At 46.6% G+C, this 21,513-nt stretch overlaps 1 protein-coding gene across 11 annotated transcripts in view; it reads right to left on the reverse strand.

Moving 5' to 3' along the window:
• KLHL13 (kelch like family member 13) overlaps positions 1-20,939 on the reverse strand; it is a 78,125-nt gene extending 57,186 nt beyond the window's left edge. For 2 of the 11 annotated variants that reach the window (XM_077922425.1, XM_077922426.1), the window contains exons 1-3: positions 20,746-20,938; positions 18,669-18,822; positions 3,257-3,310 (exon numbers count right to left, since the gene is read on the reverse strand). In XM_077922425.1, the coding sequence (XP_077778551.1) occupies positions 3,257-3,285 (29 nt within the window). In that variant the 5' untranslated portion in view covers positions 3,286-3,310; positions 18,669-18,822; positions 20,746-20,938. Of the gene's footprint in view, positions 1-3,256; positions 3,311-18,668; positions 18,823-20,745 lie in introns of all 11 variants that reach the window. The other 9 variants (XM_028715540.2, XM_077922427.1, XM_077922429.1 and 6 more) reach the window with 8 other exon arrangements.
• Positions 20,940-21,513: the final 574 nt, after the last annotated feature.

The raw sequence follows: 21,513 nt of genomic DNA on the forward strand, positions 1-21,513 counted from the left end.
CTGAATAAGTTGGTGCTCATCTGAAACTGTTTTTCATGTCCGCTGCTAATATTCTGGAAATAAAAATCTCTAGTGATGGAACTGAATTTCAAAGCAGAGGTAACATAGGAGATTGCTGTCTCTGCCTTTCCCCCTCCCTGCTCATCTGCTTGAAAAAGCAGTTACAACAAGGAGACAGTCATACAAAAACTCCTCCACCCCAATCTATATGATTTGCAAAAACTATTGTAAGAAACAAGTATTTCTCGTCAGGATACAATCTCTGCTAACAAGAGTCATATCAAAGGACATAGATCTTAGCAAGCAGGAAGCTTTTGTTTCCCTACCATCAATAAGTTAGAACTCACCCTGGATGTGAGACAAAACTGCTTTGCTACTTCTGTGGTGATCTATGCAAGCAAGAAAGGCTGTCTCAATAATCAGCTGCCTTTCACTGGCACACTACCAAGGATCAATGAGTTGATTCATATGTGCAAGGGAGAAGACTTCGATCTCCATGCAAAGGGGGAAAACAAGCAAGTAAACACATGCTTATGATTATAAAGCGCAGCTCATTTTATGTTGTGCAATTTGCATGAGCTGGGAAGCTAGTGAAGGGCAGAGGAGAGAAAGCAGTAGGGTCAGGCAAAACCATCTCCTATCACATTATGAAATCTCATTACTGTACCTGTGTTCCAAACACAAGATGTTTCATCCCTGTTATGCATGGAATAGAATTATGCTGCATATCTGTCAGGATTTTAATCTCTCTCCTCACCCTCAAGATTTTTTCATGGAGCTCAGGACAGTGCACCTGGTGTCCCCTATTTTCTCCTCAATACCACTCTGGTATTAATTGACAGGTTGGGTCAATTAATGCTATCTCTGCCCAAGATGATCCAATGAAAGCCACAGAGTGGGGGTTTTAAAATATTCTAGGTCTCTTGATACCTTGTCAAATATTCTATTCCCCTACACCAGATCCATTTCAACAGACTAGTACCGTCCAATGTTTCGGAGGGCATCAGGTTGGCTATCTGCATTTGCTGTGTGACTGAGATGTAGAGATGTGCAAACTCTCAAGGGATTTCATCTTTAAAAGTTCACTACTAGGATACTGAAATGCAAGCTTCAAAATAAGTTCTCTTCACACCACCACCCTGCATGTGTATAAACCCAAGCCTGACATATCTGTTCTGCAATGTTAGAATGGCTGACTGCTCAGCATTCAAAACTGCATGTGCCAAACCTCTGCACTGTTTCACCATGAACCATCTGGCCTACAACTCATAAAATAGCCTTAACAAGTGACCAGAACCCCACACATTATAATGTTATTTGCCTAGACATATTAAAAAAAATGAAGCCACACATACAATACATATGCTGGGGAGAAGTTAAAACTTTTGCAATGTAATAAGTGATCTGACTCCACACATGCAATACTCTCCAAAAATAGATATAAAGTTGATGCAAAATGAATTCCAACACCTGCTTTAGTCTAGGAGGAAACAGAGAAATCTCTGCACAACCTTTTTAAACTTTAAAAAAATACCATGAGACAAAAAATATGAGAGACTTGAGACAGCAAATAACCCCTGCCATTAAAAGCAACGAAGGTACTTAGTATTATAACCAAGATAGAAAATTGAAATTAGACATTAAAGCTCTTCAGCCCTCTAGAGAGGTCCCTCAGTTTCTACTATACTGCTGAGTTCTTGAAAAATAATGTTTTTATATTCTATAATCCAAAATATACATTTCATGGCAACTCCAACAGCCATAGTGTAAACCAAACTTACGCTTCCAGCAAAAGCAAATATTCAGAAGCTTTTAACAAGCACAAAGAGGGGAAAGGGGGACACTTTCCCCTCTGTACTTGGAACCCTCTAAGCTCAAAATTGCTCTTGACAAACCCAGCTGCTGCACAGCAATTTGCATTTGCTCTGGCGTGACACTCTTCTCCAGCGCCAAGCTAAAATTGGATTATTTCATTGTCTAAGTACACAGGCATCTGTACCCTAAAGGATCCAGGCTTTTAAGCATGTCTCCGTCACAAACCTTACAATGTGAAATCATCATGGAAAAACCCAACTAAATATTTCGGTTGCCTTTACAATCAAACGCTAAAGCAGGATTATGAAGACACACTCACCTGATAATAAGTAAAAAGGACAGGGCAAAATTCTTAACCTAGATTGAAATTCCACATTCTGGGTGATAATTCACTTACAGAGATGTTAGAAATTTAAAAGGTCTTTTATTTTCCCCACAGTGTGTGTTGGTTTTTATCCTGTGGACTGCAAGGTAAGATACAACTATAAAAGCCAGCTTTTTAAGACCATCAACCTGTGATTGTTCTGTTCTACTGCCTTTTTTCCCCCTAGCCTTTAAGCACAATGAAAATTAAGGGAGGGATTATAGGAGGGCCTGCCAAATTCATATACAAGAGCTCATGCTAATGTTCAGAGATGAAATGCTCTCTATAGAGAAAATTAACACATTTTAATCTTACAACTGAAATATTTTAGAACTCAAATGCTAAATTAATGTGCTGTTTTTTAGTAAAATTGTACTGTCATCTTTGTATACTATGAGCTGCTTTGGGCAATTTGCTGGGGTAAGAAAGAAGCTCCAGAAATTACAGTGGAACCACAACTTATACGTATGTGTTCATAGCTTTAGGCATAACATCAAAAAATAAACATAAATAAATAGAGAGAGGGCAGGAGACCCTTGCTTACTAGGTTCGGGAGGCCCTCACATGGATCCAATTGCAGGCATCCAATGTATCTTCAGACCTCCCCAAGAGATCTTTCGTGAGCCTCCAGAGCCTGGTAAGCCAGGCAGAGGGCTTAAAAGTGTTTCCCATGTGAGGTTTTCCTGCTCTGGGAGGCTCCCGTGAGATTTTGGACAGCCCTGATCTCACAACATGTTTGATAGTGGGGGCAGTTGGGGGGGAGCACTCTGAGTTTGTGCAATTTTGCCCTTGCACACAATCCCCAGATTCTATGCCATCTCAGTCTTAAAATGGGCTACTTTGATATTGGTCCAGCCACACCTGATATTCACAATTTCTGTAACCAAATCAAAGTTTGCTGTGCAGTTAGCTTTCACACATTTATGAAGGACATGGGGGGGGGGGGGAGGATAGGTCTGGGTGACCCAACTTTTCATACTAAGTGGGCGGCAGGAGTACTTTGACACAGAACCTGCAGGCTGCGCGTTGGACCACCAGTTACCAGTTTACATAACACACAAATATTTAGATACTCACAAAACTTCTCTCCACATCCTCTCCAACATATGCCCTTCTTCCCTCCTTGCAAACCTGCAAGTTGAACAAAAACAGATGGAAACTCTCAGACATGGGGAAGAAGGCACCCTTGCACAGCAAGCTCTACATCAAGAGTCCAATACCAGAACCAGCCTACATTCCTTCCAGACTACTAGTGCAGATGTTCTTCATCACTCTCTCAAGGGAAAGGAGGTAGACTAAAGGATTTTGGAGCAACATCTGCACTGTGGTTCTCAAACGGTGTGGCACAGTGCACTGGTGCAGCAAAAGAGGATGGCAACTGTGGCAGGAAGATTCAAAGACAATCAGTACTATAACTTGTGAATGATTTATGTTCATACGTAGCTGCATTGTTTTATACTTTATGGATATCCTATGTGTTTTATGTCATATACTAAGCATTATTAGGAGTTGTTGCTTTTCGTTTTGCAATGTACTACTTATTAATAATAATTATTAATAATAATTATTAATAAGTAATAAGCGCTGGCCCCCGGCCTCTTGAGTGAGATGGGCGCACAACCCTAGAGTCTGTCAAGACTGGCCCGTATGGGCAGGGGTACCTTTACCTTTACCTTTTACTTATTAATAATAATTTTAAAAAAATGATGTGGAGTGAGCAATTTTTTGTTGTGAAAGTGTGGCCCAGAGAAAAACATTTGAGAACCACTTATCTACACAGTATGTCACACAACACCCCAGAATATGTTCCAAGCAGTTATCCACATTTCCATTCAAGGCACACATAAGGATTCTCTTTGATCCGTTACCAGCTCATTAATTCTTATGGTCTTAAGAAGGCCCATCAGCTGTTAAAGAAAAACAAAAAACCAGCAAGTTTGCAAATTAAAATATTTGCCCAGAAACAAAGCTAGACCCATTATGGCACAGGGGAGATACCTGGGTTTGAAAAAAATGTTTGAGAATCAGTTAAAGAACATGCACACTAAAGCAACAGGTGTTAGAATAGAAAGGAAAACACTGGAAAACACGCCCCCTTCAGCAAGCACGACAGATATAGCCCCATCTCCAGTTCTTAGCAAAGCCTCAACAACTTCTTGCCTGCCTGCCTATTCTTGAGGGATGTAAATGGTCATAACTCAAGTACTGGGTTGAGCAAAAAAGCTTCTACTGCTTTCGGCTTTCCAAACTGTGCTATCAAGTTTAGGCTTGAGAAAGGGGCTGGCATGGCAGAAATCATAAAAGCCTTTGCTTTATGGGGAAGGAGAGTAAGTAAAGAGCATAAGCCTACCTTCATTTTCCAGCCATCCCTAGCCTATTCCCCAGCTGGGTCAGCAGTCATTCCCTCCCAACCCTACAGTTACGGGGGGGGGGGGAACCTTTCACAAAGCTACCCCCCAGTTTGATCTCTTGTGGGCATATGCAGTGGCAACCTTGGCCAACTTCACTGCAAGGCTGGGTGAAGCGGCAGATGTGTGCGCACACAACCTGAGCCCTGCTGGCAAGGACGCCTGTCTCACAACCATCTCAGACTTGAGGAGGCTGAAACAAACAGTTCCGCTCACAACATGTTGCTACAGCAAACAGCGGAGGCGAAGAGAAACGGGTTGGAACAGTTTTATTTTACTAACTTAAATTCCAGCCAACTGCTTTAATTACTTCACAAACACTTCTTCCTGAAAGAAGTTAGCTGCAGGCAATTTTGATAAATGGAGGGAACACAAAGCAGGAACCATGGAAGAGTTGGCAACATGCATCACTTCCTGTCAGTGGTGGCCTCTTGGTGATTTCCACTCACCCCAGGTGCCCCCCAGTCTCAGCCCTTGTACTCAGTCTTTAATTTATCTTACTACTATAAGGGAAACATACAGTACAGGAGTACAGAAATTAGATTTCATGAAGTTTGAATGTGGCTGTATGTCAGAGGTAGCCAGGTTGTGGACCTCACAAAATGAGGTCTGCTTGACCAGCAGTGCATCAAGCATTCCCTAGATCTACCTGTTAATTTGAGCCCATTAATTCAGCCTCTTTAATATTCAGGGAACACTTTCCACTTACTGACCCTTGCTGAGAGTCCCTTGCACATCTGCCATAGGAACACAGAATTTTGCAGCAAGTTCTTAGACATGCCCTAAGGCAGTGGTATTCAACCTGTGTCGTGGCCCCCTGGGGTGCCTTGAATGATGGTGAGGGGTGTCACAGGCAACCCTGGCCTCGGTCCCTCTTTCCTTCCCTCCCTCCTCTGATGCCATCTCGTGTCTGATTCCCAAAGACTTGCTGTTTGTTGAAGCCCTGGTTACAAGCTCCCCAGGCAAATGGTGTCTCTGGGACTGGTCATGGGGTGCTGGTTGCCAGGAGCTGAGGAGCCTCAGAGTAAGCAAGCAAGTGGGTGAGGGAGCCCAGACAACCAGTCCACCAGCCCCTGCTTTTGAGACTATTCCCAAATAAGTGACAAGTGAGAGGTCTGGCAGGTAAGCGACACACTGGCCTTTCTTCTACTTGCTGTGTGCAAGGCCTGCCTGGGAGCTGAGTGCCTGGAGCCAAAGGAGAGACTTTCCGCCATGCCTGGTGGCGCCTGCAGCTGCCACTGCTGCCTCCCAAGGTGAGTAAAGTGCTGGCGTCACATTCACCTTTGGCCAGTGTTCGTCAGGCTGCTAAGGCTGGGGGCATCCTCTTCCCAGCCCCCCCCCCCAGGGGGTGAGGAGGCTCCTCTCTTTGCGGGGGGGTGTGTGTGTGGAAGCAGCTGCCCAGAGGACTCCCAAGGGGAGGGGAGAGGAGGCTGAGGGAGCACTCCACCAGGGAGGGTGTTTGAAAAAGGGTGAGAGGCTGCCAGCTCTGCAGGCAACGGGAAGAGGGGACATAACTGAGCTCCTGAGCCCCACAGGGGAGCCACAGAAAGAATGTAGTTGGTCAAGGGAGCAATGGACCCAAAAAGGTTGAAAACCTCTGCCCTAAGGTGCGCACTTTGCTCAAATAGAGCACTAGCCAGGACTGTTGTCACACTTGAACCAAGAGAGTCACCCCTAAAACATGCCCAACACCCTCCTGAAACTGTGCAGTGTGGGGGGAGATTGGTAACAGTGAGCAAAGCATCTATTCAAGGGAGCTATTTGACCATCACTGCTCTTTCTGTTGAAAGCCTCTCAAACAGGCTTCTTCTGAGGCACCACTAGAGCCCCAGAACATTGTAGGAAAACCACAGCCATAAAGGAATAAATATTTAACAATCTAACCAGGAGGCAAGTGCTTTCCTACCATGAGGCTTTGGGTCACTCTCAATTCCCATGCACTCAAAAACATTTTTCAGACTGATCGCTACCATATACAGGCACTACTAAAAAGCGAACCATAGGAGAAAGCAGGCATAATAATCGCTCACAAGCAAAGAACCAAGTAATTCACATTTGCATGCAACACTGTCAGAGTGTTTAGACCCACAGCTTCTCAGCTATTGTCATGACAGCAGATGATTATTATAGGCTTGCTGTAGCAGACAATACTTTACCATTCCCAGAAGCTGAGCTTATTGCCAATACACTGAACACAACTTGGGGAAGGGAAGAAAAATATATATATTGGCAAAGAGGCCTTTGTGCTGCCATTTAAGAAACTCCAGGGCACAATATTGTCAGTGGAGTTGAATACTGACCCTTGCCATTATATAAGCTACAAATCCACTTGCAATAGAGGAAAACTTAGTCCTGGCCAGGAGCAATTAAGGAATTATTGCAGATCTCCCCTATCTTATCTCATTCATATTGCCCCACACATTAAATGCTACGTAAAACCATATGACTGGTTTTGCAAAAAGGGTGCACATTAGCAGTGAAAAATGTATATATTTGTGCACCATAAGTTTTTAAAAGCAAGAGGAAAAAGATCTAAAAACTGGGAAGTACTCTGCAAGTACTGGCAAGTACAGGACAAGACCCCCCCCCAAAAAAAAAAATATTCACTGCACTAGGACAACTTCCTGACTATGGTTGAATGACATGTCTGTCTGTCCATGTTTCCTGTGGTTTGTGCTCAAACATTGTACAGTGGTACCTTGGTTTATGAACTTAATCTGTTCCAGAAGTCCATTCTTAAACCAAAGCGTTTTTCAATTTACACTCAACAGAAAGCAGAACATGCTTCCAAGGCAAAGTTCACAAACTAAAACACCTACTTCCGGGTTTGCAGCATTCTTAATCCAAGTTGTTCATAAACTAAGCTGTTCTTGAACCAAGGTACCACTGTACTGTATAGGCTTTCCCAGAGCACCAGCTAAAACTGATATACCAAGGAAGATACAACAACTTAAAACCAATGGCTTTGCATATTACTAACTATTATTCTTCCCCACTTACTTCTACCAAAAAACCCTCTCCTTCCTTTCTGCAAACAGCAACAAAAAGAACCAGGACATTTAATGCAAAACTGAGAACAACGGTCAGCCCAACAATTGCATACAAAAATTGGCCAGTTCTGAGAAAGCTTGCAGGTCTTGTTAGTTCTTTTAAGGCTGCACGAAGTGCTACCTATTTTTCTTGTGAAGCCCAAAGCATAAGCAGAGCAGAGCAGAGCATCTTAATTGTTGTTGTTGTTTAGTCGTTTAGTCGTGTCCGACTCTTCGTGACCCCATGGACCAGAGCACACCAGGCCCTCCTGTCTTCCACTGCCTCCCGCAGTTTGGTCAAACTCATGCTGGTAGCTTCAAGAACACTGTCCAACCATCTCATCCTCTGTCGTCCCCTTCTCCTTGTGATCTTTCCCAACATCAGGGTCTTTCCCAGGGAGTCTTCTCTTCTCATGAGGTGGCCAAAGTCTTGGAGCCTCAGCTTCAGGATCTGTCCTTCCAGTGAGCACTCAGGGCTGATTTCCTTCAGAATGGAGAGGTTTGATCTTCTTGCAGTCCATGGGACTCTCAAGAGTCTCCTCCAGCACCAGAATTCAAAAGCATCAATTCTTCGGGGATCAGCCTTCTTTATGGTCCAGCTCTCACTTCCATACATCACTACTGGGAAAACCATAGCTTTAACTATACGGACCTTTGTTGGCAAGGTGATGTCTCTGCTTTTAAAGATGTTGTCTAGGTTTGCCATCGCCTTTCTCCCAAGGAGCAGGCGTCTTTTAATTTTCGTGACTGCTGTCACCATCTGCAGTCATCATGGAGCCCAAGAAAGTAAAATCTCTCACTGCCTCCATTTCTTCCCCTTCTATTTGCCAGGAGGTGATGGGCCCAGTGGCCATGATCTTCGTTTTTTTGATGTTGAGCTTCAGACCATATTTTGCGCTCTCCTCTTTCACCCTCATTAAGAGGTTCTTTAATTCTTCCTCACTTTCTGCCATCAAGGTTGTGTCATCTGCATATCTGAGGTTGTTGATATTTCTTCCGGCAATCTTAATTCCGGCTTGGGATTCATCCAGCCCAGCCTTTCGCATGATGAATTCTGCATATAAGTTAAATAAGCAGGGAGACAATATACAGCCTTGCCGTACTCCTTTCCCAATTTTGAACCAATTAGTTGTTCCATATCCAGTTCTAACTGTAGCTTCTTGTCCCACATAGAGATTTCTCAGGAGACAGATGAGGTGATCAGGCACTCCCATTTCTTTAAGAACTTGCCATAGTTTGCTGTGGTCGACACAGTCAAAGGCTTTTGCATAGTCAATGAAGCAGAAGCAGATGTCTTTCTGGAACTCTCTAGCTTTCTCCATAATCCAGCGCATGTTTGCAATTTGGTCTCTGGTTCCTCTCCCTCTTCTAAATCCAGCTTGCACTTCTGGGAGTTCTCGGTCCACATACTGCTTGAGCCTTCCTTGTAGAATTTTAAGCATAACCTTGCTAGCGTGTGAAATGAGTGCAATTGTGCGGTAGTTGGAGCATTCTTTGACACTGCCCTTCTTTGGGATTGGGATGTAGACTGATCTTCTCCAATCCTCTGGCCACTGCTGAGTTTTCCAAATTTGCTGGCGTATTGAGTGTAGCACCTTAACAGCATCATCTTTTAAAATTTTAAATAGTTCAGCTGGAATACCATCACTTCCACTGGCCTTGTTATTTGCAGTGCTTTCTAAGGCCCATTTGACTTCACTCTTCAGGATGTCTGGCTCAAGGTCAGCAACCACACTACCTGGAGTGTACGAGACATCCATATCTATCTGGTATAATTCCTCTGTGTATTCTTGCCACCTCTTCTTGATGTCTTCTACTTCTGTTAGGTCCTTACCTCTTTTGTCCATTATTATGGTAATCTTTGTACGAAATATTCCTTTCATATCTTCAATTTTCTTGAACAGATCTCTGGTTCTTCCCATTCTGTTGTTTTCCTCTATTTGTTTGCATTGCTCGTTTAAGAAGGCCTTCTTGTCTCTCCTTGCTATTCTTTGGAAATCTGCATTCAATTTCCTGTATCTTTCACTATCTCCCTTGCATTTTGCTTGCCTTCTCTCCCCCGCTATTTGTAAGGCCTCGTTGGACAGCCACTTTGCTTTCTTGCATTTCTTTTTCATTGGGATGGTTTTAGTTGCTGCCTCCTGTATAATGTTGCGAGCCTCCACCCATAGTTCTTCAGGCACTCTGTCCAGCAAATCTAAATCCTTAAACCTGTTCCTCACTTCCACTGTGTATTCATAAGGGATTTGGTTTAGATTGTATCTTACCGGCCCAGTGGTTTTTCCTACTTTCTTCAGTTTAAGCTTGAATTTTGCTATAAGAAGCTGATGATCTGAGCCACAGTCAGCTCCAGGTCTTGTTTTTGCTGACTGTACAGAGCTTCTCCATCTTTGGCTGCAGAGAATATAATCAATCTGATTTCGATGCTGCCCATCTGGTGATGTCCATGTGTAGAGTCGTCTCTTGTGTTGTTGGAAAAGCGTGTTTGTGATGACCAGCTTGTTCTCTTGACAGAACTCTATTAGCCTTTGCCCTGCTTCGTTTTGATCTCCAAGGCCAAACTTGCCAGTTGTTCCTTTTATCTCTTGATTCCCTACTTTAGCATTCCAGTCCCCTATAATGAGAAGAACATCCTTCTTTGGTGTCACTTCTTTGGTGTCACTTCTATAAGCATCTTCATACTCCCATCCTAATTCTGTTGCTGTATTTGAACAAGCAGCAAACACCCTGTGAGTTGGCTCAGGTGATGCCTGGCTGCTGGCTCGCAGACCAGTTCCATTATGATTGTTAGAGAAAGCAGCTGAAACAATTGCCTATTTGGTCATCCTTCCAATGCAGCTCTGTCCACTCCCCCCTCCAGCCCAAAAAACCTGTCTCAGGCATGTACCCTGTAATGCAAAGGTCAGGCAATATAACAGAACAGAAATCTCTCAGGTAAGAGCACACAAGAACTGCAGCATTTGCAAGCAAACTTTGGGCAACCAGGGATAGATGCAGATCACCACCTAGGGCACCCTGGTGGGCGCTAGATGGAGATTAAGACTTTGGTTATGACACACACTTAAGGCAAGTTATGTTTCTTTCTGGAGGTGCTACTGTGTATTAGAGATTTATGAATTAAAGATATCCCCTTACAGAAGGTTTCACTATCAAAAGAATGCCCTTAACACAGGCAGCAAAGGCAAGTACAAAACAGTGACGCAAACAGGACAGAAAATTAGCCAAGTCCTTTCCTCTGGCAAGAAACTGCCTGGAGCAACCATAAGGAAGCAGTGAACTCTTTTTCACCCTGTTCGAAGCAGACTCTGCAGGTGGCCAGTCTGTGTGAGGAAATGTCATCACTCCCCTCCACCACCTTTATGAAAGGCTGTCTGTGCAGAACAGTTAACACAATGCCAGGCCTTGTCAGATGTATCGTGCAAGGCAACGAGATGTGAGATGTCACGTAAAGATGCAGGGCCTCTCTCAAACTTCTTCCTCCCCACCACTCCAGCCTTCAGCATTCATTCTTTTTCCTCCAACACAATACTCCTCCATCTCCAGCCTCAACTCCAAGGATGGGGAACCTGTGGCCCTTCAGTTGTTGCTGGGATAGCTCAGTTGGTAGAGCATGAGACTCTTAATCTCAGGGTTTGAGCCCCACTAGATGACCCTCCCTTTCAACGCTACAATTCCATGATTCTATGATCTCCCCCTTTCATCAGCCCCAGCCAACCTGCCCCATGGTCAGAGATTATGTGAGTTGTAGTGCAGAAACAAGGCCTCAGGTTCCTCATTCCTGCTCTACTTCATGCTACATTCATATTGTCACAAGACATGCCACAGCTGATCACGCAGCTCAGATTTTGGGCGGAAATGAAGCCACCCTGTGAAATGCTGCAACCTCAGACACCTTTGGAGGTAAGCTCTTCACATTCTGCAAGAAAATAAGAAGTATCTGCGACCCCTGGAGCCAACTGCTAATTCTAGGAACAGGTAATACCGTATTCTTTGCACCATAGGACGCACTTTTTCCCTCCTAAAAAGCAAGGGAAAATGTGTGTGCATCCTATGGAGCGAATGCAGGGGGGAGGCAGGCGGGAAAAGCCCCCAAGAGCCGCACACAAGCTCCATGCGCTCTTGCGGGCTTTTCCACAGGAGGGAGAAGGGACTGACTGGCCGCATCAGTCCCTTCTCCCACCTCCCAGGAAAGCCAGGAGAAGCCGCGATCTCTTTAAAGGAGTTGCGCGGCTCCTGCGGGCTTTTGCGAGAGGTGAGGGAATCCCCCCACCTCCCAGGAAAGCCAGAAGAAGCCGTGCAGCCCTTTTAAAGTGCGAGCGGCTTCTGCCGGTTTTGCGGGAGGTGGTGGAATTCCCCCACCTCCCAGAAAAGCCAGGAGAAGCCGTGATCTCTTTAAAGGAGTTGCGCGGCTCCTGCGGGCTTTTGCGAGAGGTGAGGGAATCCCCCCACCTCCCAGGTAAGCCAGAAGAAGCCGTGCAGCCCTTTTAAAGTGCGCACGGCTTCTGCCGGTTTTGCGGGAGGTGAGGGAATCCCCCCACCTCCCAGGAAAGCCAGGAAAGCCCTGTGCAGCGTCTCCCGGGAGGGGGAGGCTGCACGGGGCTAAAGGGGAAACCTAAACAGCGAGCGGGATCCATCCCGCCCCCTGCCTTGGCTTGCTCCATAGCTGCGCGCAACCCCTCCGGCAAGGAGAGGCTGCACGGGGCTATGGATTCTTTAGCCCCACGCAGCCTCTCCCGGGAGGGGGAGGCTGCACGGGGCTAAAGGGGAAGCCAAAACAGCGAGCGGGATCCATCCCGCCCCCTGCCTTGGCTTGCTCCATAGCTGCGCGCAACCCCTCCGGCAAGGAGAGGCTGCACGGGGCTATGGATTCTTTAGCCCCACGCAGCCTCTCCCGGGAGGGGGAGGCTGCACGGGGCTAAAGGGGAAGCCAAAACAGCGAGCGGGATCCATCCCGCCCCCTGCCTTGGCTTGCTCCATAGCTGCGCGCAACCCCTCCGGCAAGGAGAGGCTGCACGGGGCTATGGATTCTTTAGCCCCACGCAGCCTCTCCCGGCAAGGAGAGGCTGCATGGGACTAAAGGAGAAGCCAAAACAGTGAGCGGGATCCATCCCACCCCCTGCCTTGGCTTGCTCCATAGCTGCGTGCAACCCCTCCGGCAGGGAGAGGTTGTGCACAGCCTGTACGCTGCTCTTTTGGGCTGGGGGGGGGAGAAAGATTTTTTTCTTGATTTCCCCCCCTAAAAACTGGGTGCTCCCTATGGTCCAGTGCGCCCTATGGTGCGAAAAATACGGTAATTCTTAAACTGAAGCTTCACATGCAAACATCACTAAGAAGCACCCAGTTTTCCATGGTACAGCAGCCACCAATCAAATGCACCTCTTAAGATGCCTCAAGAACATCTTATAGGACGCTTATGAAAGCCTATGAGATGGCTATGAAAGCTGCTAAGAAATCTTACTTTGCAGCTTCCATTGCATCCGCTAGCTCTCGCCCGCCACAACTTTTTAGAATAATTAGGTCAATAACGTCCTTAGGAGGACAACCAAATTTAAGCACAAATTCGACCCACAGCTGTGAGGCATTCGCGAGCTTTTTTGCGGAGAAAGTCCTGTTGCTCCGCCATGACCTCCCTGCCAATTTAGATACAGTGACTGAACTGGAGGCCCCTCGACTGACTTCAGGTCCAGTGTTGGACCATTTTGATCGGATACTCCCTGCTGATGTGGATAGACTCCTCCAAGTTGGTAGGCCCACCACCTGCCTCCTTGATCTGTGCCCATCTTGGCTGATTAAGAAGTGCCCAGATGTTGCGTGGACCCCCCTGGTTGAAATGATCAATTTGTCCCTTGACACACGGGCATTCCCAGGGGAACTGAAGGAAGCAGTGGTGTGTCCACTCTTAAAGAAAACTTCATTAGATCCCTTAGACCTATCCAATTACCGCCCAGTTTCAAATCTTCCATACCTGGGTAAGATAATTGAGAGAGCGGTTGCTGAACAGCTTGGTAGGTTTCTGGAGGAAACATCGGCATTAGATCCATTTCAGTCCTGTTTCCGTCCTGGTTTTGGGACCGAGATGGCTCTGGTTGCCCTAACAGATGATCTCCGTAGACAACTGGATCGAGGCGGGTCAGGACTGCTGATCCTTTTAGATTTGTCAGCAGCCTTTGACATGGTCGATCATGATCTTCTGGACCACCGCCTCGCAGACGTGGGGATACAGGGCATAGCCCGTAACTGGTTGTGCTCTTTTATCTCTGGTCGGGGACAGAGGGTGGCACTAGGGAGGGAAATGTCGTCGCACCATTCCTTGGTGTGTGGAGTGCCATAGGGCGCAATTCTCTCCCCGATGCTTTTTAACATCTTTATGCGCCCCCTTGTCCAGATTATCCGGAGCTTTGGGCTGGGCTGTCACCAATATGCTGATGACACTCAGCTCTATCTGCTAATGGATGGCCACACCGACTCGGCCCCGAACACACTGACCAAATGCTTGGAAGCTCTGGCTGGATGGTTTCGTGGGAGCCAATTGAAACTAAATCCTTCGAAGACAGAGGTCCTATGGCTAGGTCGGGATGGCATGGGGATGAGGGACCAACTCCCTTCTCTTGCGGGGGCCCAATTAGTGCCATTGCCTTCCGTTAAGAGTTTGGGTGTAATCCTTGACGCCTCCCTTTCCATGGAGGCACAAGTTACATCAACAGCCAAGGCGACATTTTTCCACCTTCGCCGCATCAAGCAGTTGGTCCCTTACCTTTCCCGCCCCGACCTGGCCACAGTGATCCATGCGACGGCCATCTCCAGGCTTGACTACTGTAAATCGCTCTATGCGGGGCTGCCCTTGAAGCTGTCCCAGAAACTCCAGCGGGTGCAGAATGCTGCAGCGAGGCTCCTCACGGGGTCTCTGCCATGGGAGCATATTCACCCAGTGCTTTTCAAGCTGCACTGGCTCCCGGTGGAGTACAGGGTCAGATTTAAGGTGCTGCTTTTGACCTTTAAAGCCCTTCACGGCCTAGCACCCTCGTACCTATGGGACCGCCTCTCCCGGTATGCCCCACGGAGAGCCTCAAGGTCCATAAATAGCAATACTCTAGAGGTCCCGGGCCCTAAGGAAGTTAGATTGGCTTCAACCAGAGCCAGGGCCTTTTCAACTCTGGCTCCGGCCTGGTGGAACGCTCTGCCTCATGAGACCAGGGCCCTGTGGGATCTGATTTCTTTCCGCTGCGCCTGTAAGACAGAGTTGTTCCGCCTGGCCTTTGGCTTGGAATCAGCCTGATCCCCCTCCCCCTCTTTCCTTTTCCTTCTGTGATGGAACCCCTATTTGGGGACTTCCCTGGCTTTTTTCTGGCCCACGTAGGAGCAGTCTGGAATAGCTGGCTTTGGTGAAGATTTGACGTTTTATCCACCCAAACAGTTCTTGATCTGAGCCAATTTGATTCCCTCCCTCCCTCTCTTTCTTTTTTCCTTTCCTTCTCCCCCTGCGATGAGGCTACATTTTAATATTTTAATGTTCCATTATTTTAATGTTGTATTTTATTTTTGTTTTTAAGTTGTAATCATTCTTCTTGTTTTTATTATTGCTTGTAAGCCGCTCTGAGCCCAGCCTTGGCTGGGGAGGGCGGGGTATAAATAAAAAAATATTATTATTATTATTATTATTATTATTAACAGCACAATTTCCTCAGAACACACAGAGAGGTGTTCTTCTCTGTAGAGCGCTTAGCACATTATGGGTGAAAATTCAATGTTAAGTAACAGCTATTACTTCTCAGGAGCTGCTGCTATATAACCAATCACTGTCTTCTTCAGAAGGTCTGTAAGAATAGGAGCATTTGGAATTTAAAGATGCTACCCAACACACTTCTATGTAGGCTGGCAATTGGAATTTGGGAGTTAATCTATTTGGGAGCTTCTAATTGAGTATCTATGGCCATCTGTACTGTGTGCATTTTTATACATTCTTCACCCTTTTTATATTAGAAAAGTTGCACAACCTGAGCTTCCAAGAACAAGTGGGGATATGGATGTCAGTAAATGGCCCACCCAGAGAAGGGTGTGTACAGGATTCCTATACTGACGTTCAGGGTCCCCTTCTAACTCTATGATTCTATTATTCCTGAAGCAAAGGAGTGTATGTAACACAGCTAAGTTCACTGGCATTTGCAAGGACACCAACATTTAAAAAATAGCTACATTTAAAGATTATTCTTACACACCACGGTATAGAAAGCCTTACTAACAACACATCTGTTCCTCTGCAAACTCTGGTGGAAAGTGGGAATACCTGAAGCAGGCTTATGTTATGAGACACTACGAAAGTCCAGAACTATACAGACTACAGCAATTCAGACACTACTTACAGGGCCAAGCACACAGAGCAGGCATATTCTAAATGAGCCCCTTGAGAATCCATCATAAAACCTATGAATGCAACCTCAAATCCAGCTTCAAAAGCATATGCTAAGCAGCTGCAAGTAAAATGAAGCCTCATCTTTCCTACAGTGCAAGTAAATACATCTTGGGTAGCAAAGAAACATTCACACTAGAATCCCAGAACACAAGGCATTCTCATTTTCAATATTCTGGAATCTATTTTGCCACAGGAGCGACTTTCTCTGCAGATGGGTGAACAGGGATACCAAGAGTGCTGGAATGGAACCATGTTCATGACATGTGTTTTCATTCCCCAGTATGCACTGGACGGGATAGAGGAAGACTTCTCTGTCCTATTCATCATCACTGCACCCCTGCCCACTTTTCTTTTAAAAAAATGCTGCTGTGTGAAGTTAGAAAACATTTTTAAAGGGTCTGGAGTCTATTCATTAAGACTAATTCCTTTAATGGAAATACAGCATAATATTGATTCATATAACTTTGTTTTACTCACAACCTCTGGTGAGAATTGAAAATGGAGTGGGGGAGAAAATATTATCATCCCCAGTCCACTTCCTGTCCCCCCCACCTGTCCTCCCCCCTCCTCCTGCCCCCAGCACAGCAGAGATCAACCTGAAGAGAATATGAGGTGGGATCTTTATACTCATCTAAGTGTTTTTTACAGACCTTTCTCTCTCAGCCATATCCTCGCCCAATGTGGAACAGGGACCACACATATAATACACTGTAACATAGCCTAATGCATCTATACTTTTCTCCCCTGCTTGCTTAAACCACACACATGTTATACCACTTTGTTCATACTGCAATAGCTTTAAACTTTAAAATAAAAATGGTCAGGACAAAAAAAAACCAATCGAGCTTTCCCTCATCACCCATGACTCTTCATTCCCTCCTATTCCCTGAACTGCAAGTTTCAACTGCAAGCTCCCTAAGCTTCTGTGTCCATTAACTATATGAAACACCACATAATTACTGCCACAACTGTACTGTTAACCTCCCATAATTTGCCACAGCAAGATTTGCAGAAACTACAAAAATATCACCGACAATTTTGCAAAAAACGACATCCTCCACACTTCAGCCATGGAACCAAACACCCTTTGTGAAGAAAGGAAGGGAAAGGGCCAAATTCCCATTATTCAGCCCTAATAAAGACAAGAGGGGTCACGGCAGGTGGGGCAGGGGGAGAGGCTGCTCTTAAAGGGGGAAGATAGGTATATGGGATGTTGCAGAAGGAATAGCAAGGCTGGTTGATGTTTTTAAAGGGACAGCAGCACTTTAAACAGCTGTGCAGCAGAAACTGAAGGAGGGGAGATATGTTTTAGTTTCCATGGAAAGGTAAATGAAGGTGAGGAGCAACATCTGTGCATGACCATCAGAGTAGGATAGCTGCCTCAGGCAGCTGATTTTGGGAGACATAGAAAGGGCAGCAAGCTGTTAATGGTTTTAATGTATTTTTTATGGACAAAGAGCAAGAAAGTGCCATAGCTTGTTGGATTTTCTTCTTCATGTGCTAGAAGAAAGTGGCAAGCCTTGGCTACCATGCACATTGATTTGGGGTGTAGGATGAGGCTCATTCGCCACCCCTCCTAGGGCAGCAAAGTGTTTTAGTCTAGCTCTGGATAATTGTGTGAGACTATATTGTCTGCATGTCTATGTGCAGTAGACCTTAACGGCTCTGGTTCAGGATTTCCCACAATTTGGTTTGCAGCACTAAAGGAAAAGTCAGAAAGAGAAGAGACTGTGAGGTGGATATGGGCTAAAGAAGCCACAAATCCAATTCCTGCCAATTCTCATAAGTTGGGAAAAGAAGCATGATTTCATAAAGTGGACATTTATCAAGTTTGTGCTTGTTATTCTGATGCTGTCCCTACCCTCCACTTTTGCAAAGAAAACAGTATACACTTAAATTCTAAGAATTAACCAAACTATAACGTTTAAGTGCCTTGTCTAGGTTCAGAAGGTTCTCTGCTTCACAATTATTATTGGTTTTCGTATGAATACTGAACAATTAATTAGATTCCATTTAGTTTTTTACTATTCTAAAGGTAAAGGTACCCTTGACTGTTAGGTCCAGCTGCGAATGACTCTAGGGTTGCATGCTCATCTCGCTCTATAGGCTGAGGGAGTTGGTGTTTGTCCGCAGACAGCTTCCAAGTCATGTGGCCAGCATGACTAAGCCGCTTCTGGCGAACCAGAGCAGCACACGGAAACGCCATTTACCTTCCCACTGGAGCGGTACCTATTTATCTACTTGCACTTGACATGCTTTTGAACTGCTGGGTGGGCAGGATCAGGGACCGAGGAACGGGAGATCACCCTGTCGCGGGGATTCGAACCGCAGATCGGCAAGCCCTAGACTCTGTGGTTTAGACCACAGCACCACCCGTGTCCTTGTTACTATTCTAGACCAGATTAAATCAGCAAACCTAAAAGTATATACTAGCATGTCCAATTGAATTCACATTGGGGTTACTTATGGGGTTACTTATATTATAAACCTGCAGCACAATCCTAGCCATACTAACAGTGTAATCCTAACCAAATCTATTCTAAAGTAAATCTCACTGAGTTCAGTGGGACTTACTCCCAAGTAAGTGGAGTTAGGACTGCAGCCTAACCTGGGAATAAATCCCATTAAATTTAATGAGACACCTCTCAGTAGGAAAGGGACGCGGGTGGCACTGTGGGTAAAACCTCAGCGCCTTGGGCTTGCCGATCGCATGGTCGGCGGTTCGAATCCCCGCGGCGGGGTGAGCTCCCGTCTTTCGGTCCCAGCTCCTGCCCACCTAGCAGTTCGAAAGCACCCCTATGTGCAAGTAGATAAACAGGTACTGCTTTATAGCGGGAAGGTAAACGGCGTTTCCATGTGCTGCGCTGGTGCCGGCTCGCCAGAGAAGCTTCGTCACGCTGGCCACGTGACCCGGAAGTGTCTCCGGACAGCGCTGGCCCCCGGCCTCTTAAGTGAGATGGGTGCACAACCCTAGAGTCGGACACGACTGGCCCGTACGGGCAGGGGTACCTTTACCTTTACCTTACCTCTCAGTAGATATGCTATGGATTTTGCTGTAGTAAGGAAGTAAGTTACAATGAACTTACTGGGATCTACTTATTGAACTCTGGTCACCCAGGTTTTACCAGCTCTCTAACCGCTACACTCAAGTGGCTCTCTTTGTGACCAAAAACGCAACAGCTCAATAACTAGAGACTGGTTGACAAGAAAAAACATGAATTACCACCTCACTGCATCCTCCAACTTCCTGTGGCCTCTAACTGGCTGCTGGCAGCCTTCATGGGATATCAGAAAAACTCAGGCTGTCCTATGCAAGTACAGTATTCCTTAGGCCTTTAGATTCTGGGTAGCAGAGCATAGTGTGGTTGCTGTTGTTTTCAATTATTGCACACCAATTATTATTTTTAATACGTATTTTAGGCAAGGGGAGAGAGACTGTCCTGAGCAATAGTGTGCTTGGGAAATGAATGCAGAGCAATTCTATTCGTGTATACTCAGATGTAAGCTGCTGTTAACTCCAATGGGACTATAGTGTGGAGGGCATCCACCTGTATTGAGTGACAATGGAGAGTGCCTCCTCTGTGGAGCACAAGACTGAGCAGGGTGTATGGAGGCCCTGGGTAACTGAAAGCTAATTTCAACCAGGGTCCCACAGTTTGACTTTTAAAAAGGAGAGTAACCCACACCTAGCGCATGCAAAGTGACACCTCCTCCCTCCTGCATAGCTCCTATTTCGCTGAGATTAAGGGCAGATGACAATAATGGAGACAAGAAGTGCTCAGACTCCCTGGAAAAGACCCTGATGTTGGGAAAGATTGAGGGCACAAGTAGAAGGGGATGACAAGATGGTTGGACAGTGTTCTCGAAGTACGAACTTGAGTTTGACCAAACTGCAGGAGGAAGGAAGACAGGCGTGCCTGACGTGCTCTGGTCCAGGGGGTCACGAAGAGGCGGACATGACTAAACAACAACAAAACCCAGAAGGGCAGCTGGTCTCTCCAAAACAGCCATCCTAAACACCTGATGTCCTTCAAAAATAATTACAAATTTCTGCCGAAGCTCCAGCGCCTTTCTGCATCTGACGATCCTGCCCCCGTACCTTAAAACAGCACTCGCCAACCCAGTGCCCTCCAGATGTTTTGGACTACAATTCACTCTGGATGCACTTAAGAGTACTTGGGTAACATTTTCTTTTTATTTCTGGGGGTTGGAGATACAGCTTCTTGCAAAGAGTGCACTTGATCTTAGCTACGCTCTGATGAAAATCAAAGGGGAGGGATCTAATTCCAAGCTATTCCTCCTCCCTCCCAAAAAACCCAACCACCACCCCAATCAGCCTCTGCAAATGGAGTGAGCATTCTAAGATTCAGCCCCTCGCTATATTATTTTTATTATTTGGATTTGAGGGGAAGTGGACTCCCCCCCCCCCCATGAGCCAGTGTATGGGGTAGGGGCCAGCCCTCCTCCCTTCGCCCCTCCCCTCCGGACGGAGAGAGGGAGGTGGACCGACCGCCCAGCCAATCGTATCGCCCTCCTTCCCTCCCCGCTCCCCGGAGCGCGCGCAGCCAATCAGCGTCGCCGTCCTTTCCACGCTGCCTCCCTGCTCCAGCCAATGGCGCAGAGGGACACAAAGCCGCCGCCGCCGCCGCCGCGGCCCTCCCCCTCCGCGTCCCTCACAGAGAGCGGCCTCCCGCTCGCCCCCCCGCGCCGTCGCCTCACCCGCGGCTGCCGCCACCTGCTGCCGCCAAGTCAATAAAGGGCCCGGGGTCCCGAGGGGGGGCGGCGGGGGAGAGCGACCGTGGCCCGATCCGCCGCACCTGATCCGCCTCCTCCTTCCCCCTCGGCGGCTGCGGGAGCTTTTCGAAAGTCCTCCCGAGTCCGGAATCGGGAGCCACGCCCCCTCCGTGCCTGAAGCCACGCCCTCCTGCGTCACCAAGATGGCGGCGCTGCGCTTGCGCGACGCTGGAAGGGAAGGAAGCGTAAAGGGGAATTTAGAGGGAGAGCAGCGGGCTGCGAGTTCGAATCTCGACGCCGCCGTTAAGACGTCGATGCTCGACTATTTATTGTAAAAGTAATGTATCAGGTCCAGTTTGAGACAGGCAAACTCAACTCCACACCAACACAAATAAGCTTTTCTTTTTTTCTGGTCTTTCCTATTAACATCTGCATGAAACCGCTACATGAAATGGGGTTATCTGGAGGTTCGGAGTGCGTTGTCAGCAATATGCTTCCGTCTTGGCTGATTAGGAAGTGTCCAGATGTTGCGTGGACCCCCCTGGTTGAAATTATCAATTTGTCCCTTGACACACGGGCATTCCCAGGGGAACTGAAGGAAGCAGTGGTGTGTCCACTCTTAAAGAAAACTTCATTAGATCCCTTAGACCTATCCAATTACTGCCCAGTTTCAAATCTTCCATATCTGGGTAAGATAATTGAGAGAGCGGTTGCTGAACAGCTTGGTAGGTTTCTGGAGGAAACATCGGCATT

This window comes from Podarcis muralis, chromosome Z (assembly GCF_964188315.1).
Source record: "Podarcis muralis chromosome Z, rPodMur119.hap1.1, whole genome shotgun sequence".
In the NCBI taxonomy this organism is placed as follows: domain Eukaryota; kingdom Metazoa; phylum Chordata; class Lepidosauria; order Squamata; family Lacertidae; genus Podarcis; species Podarcis muralis.